Source organism: Stegastes partitus, unplaced genomic scaffold (genome assembly GCF_000690725.1).
Source record: "Stegastes partitus isolate 25-593 unplaced genomic scaffold, Stegastes_partitus-1.0.2 Scaffold326, whole genome shotgun sequence".
Classification (NCBI taxonomy): Eukaryota; Metazoa; Chordata; class Actinopteri; family Pomacentridae; genus Stegastes; species Stegastes partitus.
Genome location: NW_007578057.1, coordinates 150,094 through 162,677, shown reverse-complemented (window position 1 = coordinate 162,677; position 12,584 = coordinate 150,094). Strand labels below are relative to the sequence as shown.

Here is a 12,584-nt window from a genome sequence, read left to right as displayed (position 1 = left end):
TGGAAGTTGGAAAAAGCTTTTAATTTTGCCTTTGCTGAATTCCAAAAGTCGTATCTTTTCCTGTACAAGAAGGTCATTTGTTTTAACTGAGACCAGGTGATGTAAAAAACAACTGCTGTCTGTAAAGTTGGGACCTGCACTCCTGTTTTGCATAGCAGCAGATTGTGGACTTCATATAAACGCTGCTCCTGTGTGACAAAGCCCTTTGAAAAATACTTACAGATCTGTCTTAAGAGAAAAAAACAGACCCTCTATGAGCTACAGGTGGAGTACCAGGAGGGTGGAGGGATGTAGAAATGAGGTGCTGAAGATAAAAAAGGTCCATCCAAAATAATATTAACAACAACTCAGGAGTCCAGTCGGCATATGGGGCTGTCGTAGACCATCTGCAGGTTCACCTTGTGTCCCACCAGCTCTCTGATGTTGTTGATGCCGTATTTAATCATGGTCGGCCTGTGGGACGGAGCAGAGGGCTGAGTGAGCAGCAGCGACAACAGAGACCGAGGTGTTTGTGTTGTGTCTGTTCTGAGATGACCAGGTCAGAGGAGAGACAACTGGTGGAGGCAGGATTACTGATTAAAGCATTTCCCAGCTGACTCGCGGCAAAACTATTGGCCCTGACAGTTGTCCCGAGTTAAAACTCAAACACAAAGTACTCTGGAGTCGTCAGCGGTCTGACCAGGAGACGACCTGGAGCGTGAGGTTGATCCGGGACAAGTGAGAGTTTTGTGGAACTGAACTCGATTAAAAGAAATGCAATGCGGTGAGCTAACACAACAGAGTGTCACATGACCGGACATGAAGCAATTACATGATGTCATGTACTAACATGATAAATCCCACAAACCCTAGATATGTGAAATGTGGGTCAGACGTGAGCTCAGCTAGAAGACCGATGACGTCTGAATCAGGCACCTTTAATCCCTGAATGGAACTTTTTTTTTTTTACAGACATACAGATCCCACTTCCTACGCCCACATCGTCTTCTAACTTCACAATAAAACAACAAACAGGTCGGTTATGATCTCTCAGAGCTGTGTGGGATCCTGAGCAGAGTGTGTATTCCCTCTCTCTGTGTGTGTTTACCTTTCCAAAGACAGGCCCCACGCAATGACAGACACATCCTCAGGGAGGCCCATCGGCAGCAGCATCTCTGGTCTGAAGATCCCTGAGTTTCCCACTTCCACCCACTTTTTCAGTCCTGTATGTCGGGAGGGAAACGATATGTGGTTGGTGGAACAGTCCAAACAGAAGAGACTGATTATTCAGCTCATGGACTAAACCCCCAAAAAAACATCATCTCTGTGTGTTTGTTGCATGAAAACAATCCTTCCTGCCTTTAAACGGCTCAGATGCAACTCTTAGTCTGAAAAAAAGTCTTTAATTTTATTCAACCAAAAGCATATACATATAGCTTGACCACACACACAAACTCTCATATAGACGAAGCTTTTCTTGCTTTTTTTACTCTAAAACTGGAAATCATATGAGCTGTAATTCCATTTTTCTGATTTCTTGTTGGACTATCTGAAGGACTTGTACCTTCATGGTAGCTGAACACTTCCATGCTGGGCTCTGTGTACGGGTTGTAGGCGGGCTTGAAGCGGAGTTTGGTTATTCCTGAAAGAGAAACGAGAAAGTTCAGATTTATGTGGCTGAACATTTAAAGGCACAAAACCTCCATTTTTTGTTTTAGTGCTTCTGTAAAACTGTCTTCTGTTACCATTTATAAAGCATGTAGGGAAACTATAGCAGCAAAATATAGAATAAATAAACTATACTAAGACTGTTGTTTTGCGATTCTGCCCTTTTGATGTTTTCTGCATCCATCTACACTCAGCTATCCCTCAGGATCATCGCTCATTCAAGTCCTGATTTAAAGTCATTCAGCTTAACATTTATATATTTAGTCCAGTTCCCAGTAGATCCCCACCTAGCTTGGTGAAGAACTGATGCAGAACGCCCATGAGGTCCCCCAGTGTGAGCCCGTAGTCGGCCACCACGCCCTCTATCTGGTGGAACTCGGCTAGATGGGTGGCATCCAAGGTCTCGTTCCTGAACACCCGGTCGATGGAGAAGTACTTGACGGGGGTGAACTTCTCCTGGTGGGCAGATGTTCGCGGTTAATAACAAACAGATGTTCAGCGCATGTTAACGTCGCACACTTGTGGTTGTCGAACACGTCAGCCTACAGCTATGTGCCTCTGTAGCAGCCTTCAGTCTCCTGTAACCTCTCAGCGGGGATTTACTGCCATCAGACACAACAGCATTAGCGAGGTCGGGCAGAAGGCCTGGCTCCCTGTCAGGTTTCCAATCCCGAGTTCAAAAAGCCAGTTGTGTGCTTAAGCTGTAAGTCTTAGGACACTCAAGGGACAAATGCTGGTGTTCTTGCTCATTAGGACAAGTTTACAGGCATTCCTTGCATTTCATTCCAGCCCCACACAAACACATCAGCTCACCTGTTGAGCCAGTTTATACAACATGCGAGCGCTGACTGCCGTGGTGTGAGTACGCAGGATGTTCTTCTGAGCCTCCTCTATCTTCCAGTCGTATTTGTACCTGAAACACGAGAGGACATTTACTCACACTGAAGACGTGAGATGCAGTAATAGAGGCTGTTACTGTCGTGTGATTGTGTCCCACCCTTGGGAACCGAAGCCTCCCTCCGTGTGGACCTTCTTCACTCTCTGCAGGTAGTCCTGTGGGAACTCGTGGGCAAGTGCTGGGTCTGAAAAATGACGTTCAGAGCGACTGAGCATCGAGCATGACGTGGATCGGACTCTGACGGAGGATTTATACGGCGCGCAGCCTCACCGGACAGGAAGAAGGTGTCGTGCTGGTCTCTGGCCGGGTGCTGCTGGGGCTGGAACAGGGAGTCGAAGTTCCAGAAGGAGCTTTCTATGAAGTTGTTGGTCGGCATCTCGGTGAAACTACAGACAGCGCGAGAGTTGATTTAGTTTGTTTTCACGTGTGTGTGTGAGAAGAGTTTTGTTCATAGCGTTCACTGCTGCTCACCCCATCTCCAGGAAGATCTGCCTGAACTGCGTTCGCACCTTCATCAGCGGGTGCAGGTGGCCGCAGTCTGGAGCCACGCCCATGGCCTCAAAGTTGTAGGGCTTGAACTTCTTCTCTTTCCAGCTGCCACTGAAACACGACAAAGAGGAGCTGCTTACAGGAGGAAGGCCAGGACTGGATGTAGCTTCCTCCCAATTCATTTAAGCATTTTGAATTTTCAGCTGAGACGACCGAGTCTATCGACAAGTCAGAGCAGCATCAGTTTGTGTTCTGAGAAGAACATCTGGACACATCTGTGTTCAGCTAAATCCCCTCAGTGATGTGATCTCATGCAAACCTGAGACACTCTGCTGCCATTTATATGCCTCATTCAACAGCATTATGAGTCCATTATTCATTTATTCCATTTTTATTTTTTGTGGGAAGACTAATGACAAGACGCCCAAAAAAAATTCAATATATTTTGATTTTTACACGACAAACAGACAATCAGAGGGTTACTGTCACTGAAAAACAGAAAAAGAAGAGCAGCATAAATAATGTTTTTTACTTTCTGAAGGTCAAAAAAATGTCTTAGTTGTTCAACATTTTTCAGGACTTAAAGACTCCTGGGATCACTCCACCTCATCCCAGTCTAAATGAATCATTTCAGTTATGCTGGTTTGTTAAATCCTTCTTCACTTTGTCCTGCCCTGCCTTTAGAACCAAATCCACACCTTTGGACTGGTCCCCTTTATTGGGCAGAAGTCTCTCTGCGTCCTCAGTCTGAAACACCGCACACTGTCACTGACCGACAGAGGAAGGCAGACCGGACACATCTTCTGAGCCTCTGGTAAATAAAAGAGGCGGTACTCACGAGGCGATCATCTCAGGCGTGAGCTCCGTCTCCTGCTTGGTGACGGTGGTGCTGAAGGAGTTTCCCTTCGTGATCCAGTAAGACTTCACCGTCCTAAACACACAAACAAAACCCACAAACAGTGAGGGATGCACATTATGCATTTGTTTGTCTGACCAAGCAAAGAAGTGTAATCGCTTCATGAAGTGTCCCCATAGGATGAAATGTTAGTAGTTAGCAGTTGGTGCAGTCAAAGTATCAGAGGTATCAGTGAAAACTAGCAGCAATAATGAGGCCTGGAATCTTTTACACACATTCACATGTTGTCCTTTTTACAACATTTCTCCTGGCTGTATATAAAATAATTACTGATAATCTCAATAAATAATTAAAAGCAGAAGAAAACGGAAGGATCCATCATCTCTACACCTTAACCCTCACCAGGGTCATGGGGGGCTGGAGTCTATTTAGAATCACCAATTAACCTCAGCATGTTTCTGGACTGTGCGAGGAAGCCGGAGAACCCGGAGAGAACCCACGCTGCACGGGGAGAACATGGAGACTCCACGCAGAAAGATCCTGGGTGTCCTCACAGAGATGCAAAACTTGTTGCACCGAGGCAACGGTGCTAACCACCGAGCAGCCCAAAATGGAACGATAAATTAACTTTAAAAAACACACAAAAACATTTATCTAAGGTTCACACATGAGTTTGACAAGAGTGCTGGAGATTTTTTTGGCTGAAAAAATGTTGAGGTCATTGTAAATGAGAAGTCAGAGTGTTTGGAAGACGTGTGTAATAAATAAAAAACCTGCTGCAATAACAGAAACAGAATGTGAGTAGAAGCATGTCTAATGTACACCTATGAGGAGGATTTGAACACTGAGAAAGCATCAGATGTGAACTGCAGCCATGCTGTCTGTGCCCCGTGGTGTTTCCTGGTAGGATAAAGTTGTCCTTAAGCAGCAGCAAGGTTGTTTAGTTGTACCAGCTTTGTACATCTGCAGTCTGGCTGCCAGTTTATGAGGGATGGCTTCCTGAGTAAGAGGATTTTGGAAGAATATGCACCTTGGTGTCGATCCAGGGCGATCTGACGGCAAAATCTAAATGTTATCATCCTCATTTATTAAGTAGATGAATTAAATTCCTAAACAAAGCTAGCAAATGGATGAGGAAGCTGGAGTTGGGGGATGGGTTAGAGTTTTCCAATCCAACAGCTGCATATATATTAGCAGAGGTGTGTGGGTGGCAAGAACAGGAAAGTTGTTGTGAGAACTAATTTTTTAAAAAATCACCTATTTGGGGTTATTTTGTTTTTAAACTGGCAGGCCACAGGATCAAAATGAAGCAACAGCATGATGAGTATCTTTGTGTATCGTAATTAACGCACACAGAATGAACAGAAAGAGCCCAGAAAGGAAAATCTGCCATAAATGAAATGTGCTTTTTTTTTCTATTGTACGTTACTGCCTGAAAATATTCCCCCTTTTTCTTGCAAGAACCAGATAAAGTTGGACCTTTGAGCAGCGATGGTTAAAGTTCACAAGCTATGCTAATGACTACATCCATGAACACATCAGCATCCAAAATACTAAACAGAGCAGCAAGTCTTAAAATCATTTCCAAACCCATACGTCAAATCGCTTTAGCTCTTTTATAAGCATTAAAAGACACTCAGTAATTCCACTTAATATACATGATTTTTTCTTTTTCTGTCATCCAGAAATCAAAACCTGCAGCAAAAGGTGCTTTGTTTCTATTACAAAGTGGAACAACAAGGTCTGGGTTTATTCCTAGAAGGCTACTGCTTCCAAAGAGGAGGCAAATTAAACACTTCCACCTTTTTCGCTAACATATGGGGGCGTCCAGGCGATCCCACAACAACTGAAGCTGCCAGCGGACACCTTAATCCCCATCTGTGTCGCTGCAGCGCAACCTGGTTAAAGCCTCATTTAAAAAAACAAACCCTACATAAAAGAAACAGGAGTTCACGATCACTGTGTCATCCTTAAAAACCTCATCTCTACTGTTGTGGTAGCTGTTTATTCTCCTCTGACCACATGTTTAAAATCATCCGTGATCTCCTAGAAGGTGTATCCCGGCAGCGTTGGCAGAACCAAAGCTGCTACTAGAGGTGACAGCAGTTCAGAGAGACAGCCTGTGGCCAATCTGCTGCATCGGTTCAAGCAGCGGGGAGGCGGAACTCGACACCCACAAACATCAGAGACTCATAAAAGTCTGCAGCGCTTGAAGCCAGCCTCAGGCTTTATGTGAAGTCAGCAGAAAAGTGCCACCACCTATAAACGCCTTGTGTTGGTTATTGTTTATCTATTTGTGAGCTCTCATGTATGAACTTTTGTGTATTTATGTGGTTTAATTGTGGTTGTTTTTGTCTTCTGCCCTGAGACAACAGACGTAAATTAGCTGCTGGTTAATTTAAATCATGTCTGTGAGGATTCTCAGTCATCCAGGTCACGGTTATTCTGGTAGATTAACCGTAGACCTGTACATCAGAGCACAGAAGCTCCTCAGGACAGGACTCAGCAGTCCACCTGCATCTAAGGACAAAGGGCTCTCATTTGAAGACAACAACGTACAGATTTTGGCCAGGGACGGTTTTAGAGAGGAGTGAAAGGAGCCATCTAACTGGAAAGACCATCCCTCAACAGAGGTGGAGGTCTGAGGCATCACCTCTCACCCGTTTACAATTCAGTCCTAAGATCTCTCCCCAGGAAGATGAAACCACACCTAGCCACAAAAGACCCTAACGAACCCCACTGTGGCAGGGGGAGCACTAACGACTCACATAACGAGGGGGAGGAGCAATAAACTCAGGTGTTAATGGCTCCTTAATAAGTATGTGGAACTCCCAACTAGTCAGTCAGAACTGATTAAGCTTCTTGGATGAGAGGTGGAACGTCTTCAAGGAAGTCAAGCAGTTGCTACGATTAAACTACCAGAACATTTTAAATCATGTGCTGACCCTGAACAAAACAGAAACAATCCTAAAATTTAATCTGTTTGAATTGTGACAAAGTTGTGCTGTACGAGAGACACATTTGTTCACTTCATTAGATTTTATGTAGCTGTGATAATCCTACATAGAACTATTTGACACTCATCATCCAGTTTATTGTTGTTCCTCTACTACACATTATTGCTCTTCACTATATATATATATTTTACATGTGACCAGATCTGTCTTGAAAATTAGATCTCAATGAAACCTAATCTGATTAAAGAGATTTTCTGAGGTGTCTCTGCACATTTATTAGACTTTTAAAGACCTTTTTCATACCACACAGGATCCGATTTGATCCTTATTTCACAATCGAGCCGTTACTGAAACTACTGCTGACAGTAATTCACCAGAATATATAGATTTATATCATATTTTTTGTCAGCAATTAACACGAGCTGGACTCAGATAAGTGACATAGTGGAGAGAGTGGAGAACATCAAGTTCCTCGGAGTGCAGATCTCACAGGACCTGAGCTGGACTAAGAACACCGCAGCGATCATCAACCGGTCCCAGCAGAGACTGCATTTCCTGAGGAGGCTGGAACAAGTCTCTCTCCCTGCCAGCCAGCATCCTCAGGACTTTCTACAGAGGTGTGGACTTCTCAGTAAATCTGATGTTGTTGCCTGCTAGTAGAAGGGAGCCACAACAAACCTTCTGCTGCCACCTGCTGGTATAAAATCTACACCGTCATCACTAAAGTCCAACCGTGTGGTGACTTACACTTCAGAGAGCAGCTTCCTCTTCTTCAGCTCGTTCTTTTCTTTCTCCTCCAGCTGAGTGAAGACGCCTTTCTGCACCAGCAGCAGCTTCTCTCTCACTTGGTCCTCGATGTTCTCCACCTGAGGGTCGACACAGAATCACACGTATTGGCTCACGTCACCGAGAACAAGCGTCGAATTAAAGAAAAGGCCACGATGGGCAGGTTAGTATAAAGGAAGACCTACAGCCCTGAATATCCTGGGGCCGCCCTCGTGGGTCTTGTCCACCCGAATCCACTTGTTGGACATGGCCTTGCTGAAGCCGATCTTCCCAAAGGACAGTTTCTGCACAGGGACAAATTCAGAGGTTCAGTCGTGGCACTAAACAATTAAATAACATTAAGATGGCAAAATCTATTCATAGCTTTGTATTTGGATTTAGCGAGGCTGCTTTTAAGTTTGCAGAAAACAGTGAATGAACGTGACTTGGAAGAAAACTAGTACATTTGCAGAATTTAGGCAAATATATTAAATTTTAACCACAAACATAAAGGCTGAAAATTAGAAGTCAACCAAAAAGAAAAACATGGAGAATTTTTTGAAGTTTAAAAAGTGTAAGTTTAATGAAATGAACAAAATAAAATGCAAATGTTGGGTTTTATAAAGAAGAAAATGAAAAACAGGTGGTAAGTTTTTGTCTCCCCCCCTTTCCCCTTATTATTCCATTTCATAATCCTTTAAAAAAAACAACAACTTAGAATTGAGAAAGAAAACATAATCATCTTTGGAAGAAGCAAAAGTTTTTTTCCTTTAATAGACTATCCACTACAGTATATGGAGATGCCAGTTATTTATTTACCAATATTTCTTTTGAGCAACTTTTTTCTGTCTGTTTTAAAAAAAAAAAAAAGTACCTATTATTTTTCCTAAGAGGCAGCTCAACAAAACAATGACATGGATCCAGGTGTCGGTGTTGATTCAGGAGGTGAAATGTTGTTGTGCTCCGTTTAATTCTTATCAGTGAATTTAGTCGGACTTTATTTAATGCATCAGACTTTTTCAAACAGTAAAATAACGTCCTGACAGCGCTGGTAGAGCTCTGACATGTAACGATTACAACTGTAGCTTCTAAACTGGTTACTCAGGTTACTCTGTGATGTTCAGGAAACGAGGCGTAATATGTTTTGCTTGGTATAAACCAAAACTACAAACTTACTCTCTTATAAAGAACAGACACAGTGTGGAACCCTATGTGAAGCATAATTTAAGCCAAACACAGAGATCCCTGTGTGCACAGTTACACTGAGGTTCATCACCGTCAGCCTTCAGAGACCAGGAGGCTCAGTGCTGCCCCGGAGAAGGACAGGTTTGGTTTGCTGTGAATGAGGTTCATTTTGTGTTTTACTGTCCTGTACATGAGGATATAAAAGAGGTAGCATGTCCTCTGTTCATGCTCGTTTCTTTTGGTTGGACGACCATGAAAAATCCGAGCTATTTTTCAGAAGGTGGAAACTTTTTCAGAGCAGAATTTCAGCGATAGAAGCAACGTATTTAGTTTAGACACTGAACAGCAGAATAATGTGTTTTAGATGTATGTCAGCAATGCTAGAATATTGGTGTCTTGTAAACCAGGGGGGTCCAATCCTGGTCCTGGAGGGCCACAGTCCTGCATGTTTTAGATGTTTCCCTCTTCCAACACACCTGATTCAAATGATCAGCTCATCATCAAGCTCTGCAGAAGCTTGATAACTATCCTGATCATTTGAATCAAGAGGGAAACATCTAAAACATGCAGGACTGTGGCCCTCGAGGACCAGGATTGGACACCCCTGTTGTAAACTCATGAGGGTCCGGCATGCCTGTGTGCAAAACTGGTGCTGAAATGTGGGGAAAAAGCCTTGAAACCCTTGTTTAGCCTATAAGAGGGGCTTTGGGGCATCTTCCTATTGGGTGTGAGATTATTTGAGCTGCATGAAACTGAGCCTGAAAACAGGTGTCTCACAACAAAAGCATGAGTTGAATGAAAAATCACTGAGATGTTTAACTGAAGCATCCCAGTGTTCCTGCTCTCTGCTACTGGAGGATACCAGCTTAACAAGGAGGATGGCAGTTGAACAAGGAGGATGGATTCTGGTCATTTTGGCCAACAAGGTCGAGGGTATCCTTCCTCCTACCGCCCACTGGCTGTGTCACCCCCACTGTCCCACTCACCATGAGCTCGCTCTGGGCCAGACCCTCCAGCGGGACGGAGCTGAACACCCGGGCTTCATGGCTGCCCTGCTCGGCTATCTCGGTTCCCTCCCCCGTCAGCTCCCAGTGTTTGGCGGAGCGCAGGTCGGCTGAGATTATCTGGACGAGAGGGAACAAACAGTCAGCACACCTGTAAGAGACTCTTCTCCAGTTGCCCCAGTGAGCTTCACTCCACGGCTCTCCTCTAAAGCTGCCTCCTGATTGCATCAGTCACTCTGCTGTTGCCGGTGACAGTCGGCCTTTCGCCGCCTCCCAGCCCGGGAAACTCACGTCGCCGAGAGCCTGCAGACTCTTCACGGCTCCGACGATGACCTGGTGGTCCACCCCGAGGCTGGCCGCCACGTCCAGGCTGTCCAGGCCGTCGTCCACCTTCTCAACCCGCTGTAGCAGCGTCTCCACCACCCCGGTGTCCGCCATGCTGGATCCCTGCGAGGCCCGAAAGAGGCTGAATGTGACGTCAGCGTCCCAGAGGCCGAAAATGCTCGAATAGCGACGAAACGAGTTACCGTAAATACTGTAGTAGTGTACTAAACACAGCATTGATTTTATTTAGATTTGTTTACTCCCTTTAAAACTGTTGTAAACAAAATTTTGATCAATAAACCATTTACATATATTTTTCACTATTTAGCCCACTTTTTTTGGCTTGTTTTTTGGAGAATTTTGTGAAACGCTGCACTTTAAGTTACAGTTATTTTTACACATTTTCCTCCCACTCTTGTTTATTTACAGTTAGTAACTCGGGAAAAAAAGAAACAAACAAAACTTGAATTTACATGTTGGTATGATAATATTTTGGTTTGAGGGCATCCGTTTTTAGAGTTTGGCAAACAAAATTCAGACTGGGTCATTTTTTTCGTAAAATGCTTAGAATGTATATCGTATGTAACCATGGAAACGATGGACCGGACGGAGGAAACGTCAACACATGTTCACGATGCTGTAGCGCTTAGAAAAAAATATAATTGAAAAATAATATTTTGTTTTGAGTGCATCAGTTTTGTCGAAGGTTTCGGAAACAACATGACGACTGAACCATTTTTTTCCTAAAATGCTTAGAATGTATATTTTTGGGAACCATGGAGACGACGGAGCTGTTCGGAGAAGCGTCATGACGTCAGAACGTCTTTCGGTTCGGCTTCCGTCGTCTCCATGGTTACAAAAAAATATAATATTGTGGGCATTTTAGGAAAAATGGCCCCGTTTGGCATCTTGTTGATAAAAAATTTTCGATGCCTAACTGCACAAAATTGATGCCCTCAAATCTAAATATCCTTTTTTATTTCTTCTTAAACAACTACAGCATTATTAACATACGCCTACATGTTTCAGGGACTTTTCATACAGAAAAACTCAGGGAAAAAATAAAAACCTTCCACCAAGAAAACGTCAGTATCAACCAGACTTCAAACAAAAAAAAATCTGTGTCCTGTAAAACTTCAAATTCAACACTTTATTTTCATTTCTGTGCTGCTAATGTTTCTAACCCATTCAAGCAGCTCAAATAATGAATTTATTGCAGGAGAAACATGAGTTGAAGTTTCTCACCTGCATACAGACCTCCAAACAGCAGCTGCTCCTCTCTGGCTGCTGCTTTCTCCAGGTTTCTTCTTTTTCTTCTCTCATTTTTTACAGTTAAGTTCAGTTTTTCAGATGTGTTTCAGATCTCCAGACGTCAGATTTCCAGCGCTCACATTTTGCAAAGTTATCTAGTACAAACACTATATGAACTTTTTCTAACAAGATCAGCCTCTGATTGAAGGATAATAGTGGGAACTAAATGAGAATCTAATGACTGAACTAAAGCCATCCTCCAGCGCCGCAGCAGCTGGTGGTCCACACGCAGCATCACTGTGGTCCGTCCATCATGCTGAGTCAGAACACGAGGACCAGTTACATCTGCAGCTGAACCACATCAACACATCAGTGCATTACAGCCGCTTATTGTCTTTACATGCATTTATATAAGAATGTAATCTTCGGTTAGAGACTGGGTGCACCAGATAACTCCATTCTCAGAACACAATTAAAACACTGAAATGTAATTTTGTGTGTAATGATGGTTTATCTTAATTAAACTGTTCTGACAGCTGTGATGGAGCTCAGGAGCCATCCAGAGGAGCTTTAGTACAAATACTTTCCCCTTATGAACTTGGAGTCAGTGTGAAACAGCTGATCTGTTTCTGTGCAGAAGAACACCAAACATTGTTTACTGTCAGATCCTGAGTTCATCTAGTTGCCACTGCTGTGTGTAAATGCAAACATTGCTCTTAGTTTAGAGAAGCACTGATGGTTTCTGCTGCTGGTATTTAATAAAGTCAGAGGAAAGTATCTGACACACTGGCTCTGAGCAACAAACAGGACTTTAGTAGGTCTATTATTGCTGCTGTACAATTCAGAAGACGACGGACCTATTAGGAGAAGCGTGAGGAGGAAACGTGCAGGTGATCAAACTTAAGAAAATTTATGAATCTGGATCAGAAGAGAGAGTTTGGGTTCAGAATGAGAAAGCTAATGTTGCTTTAAATTGGAATGAGGTATGTCTTACAGTATTTATTTAAAAAACATTAACAGGAGTAGAGGCTCAGGCTGGTCATCCCACCTCATTCAATCCCAAACAGAACTTCAGTTACATCCAATAACTACTATTTTTCCAGCAGAACTTCTTTGTGGATCCACTTTATACCTGTTGTTCCCCTACTTACACATTTTAACAGCACAACCACTCCCCATTCAGTACAGTCAGTCAATTAACAACCAGG

General features: G+C 43.4%; 1 protein-coding gene across 1 annotated transcript; it reads right to left on the bottom strand.

Moving 5' to 3' along the window:
* On the bottom strand, positions 1-10,270 carry farsa (phenylalanyl-tRNA synthetase subunit alpha). Its single transcript, XM_008283745.1, has 13 exons — positions 10,093-10,270; positions 9,784-9,921; positions 7,819-7,917; positions 7,595-7,713; positions 3,873-3,965; positions 3,017-3,145; positions 2,816-2,931; positions 2,645-2,729; positions 2,461-2,560; positions 1,935-2,103; positions 1,544-1,621; positions 1,088-1,202; positions 1-453 (listed from the first exon to the last, which is right to left on the bottom strand). Exons 1-13 carry the CDS (start codon positions 10,237-10,239, stop codon positions 348-350), a joined length of 1,494 nt encoding a protein of 497 aa, XP_008281967.1. The 5' UTR covers positions 10,240-10,270; the 3' UTR covers positions 1-347.
* Positions 10,271-12,584: the final 2,314 nt, after the last annotated feature.

Excerpts from the sequence above, each read along its gene's own strand:
- farsa (XM_008283745.1), bottom strand. The coding sequence starts at position 10,239 with ATGGCGGACACCGGGGTGGTGGAGACGCTGCTACAGCGGGTTGAGAAG. Across the intron at positions 2,730-2,815 it reads CGACACCTTCTTCCTGTCCG|ACCCAGCACTTGCCCACGAG; the intron begins GTGAGGCTGCGC and ends GTCATTTTTCAG. Across the intron at positions 2,104-2,460 it reads TGTATAAACTGGCTCAACAG|GAGAAGTTCACCCCCGTCAA; the intron begins GTGAGCTGATGT and ends TCTGCCCACCAG.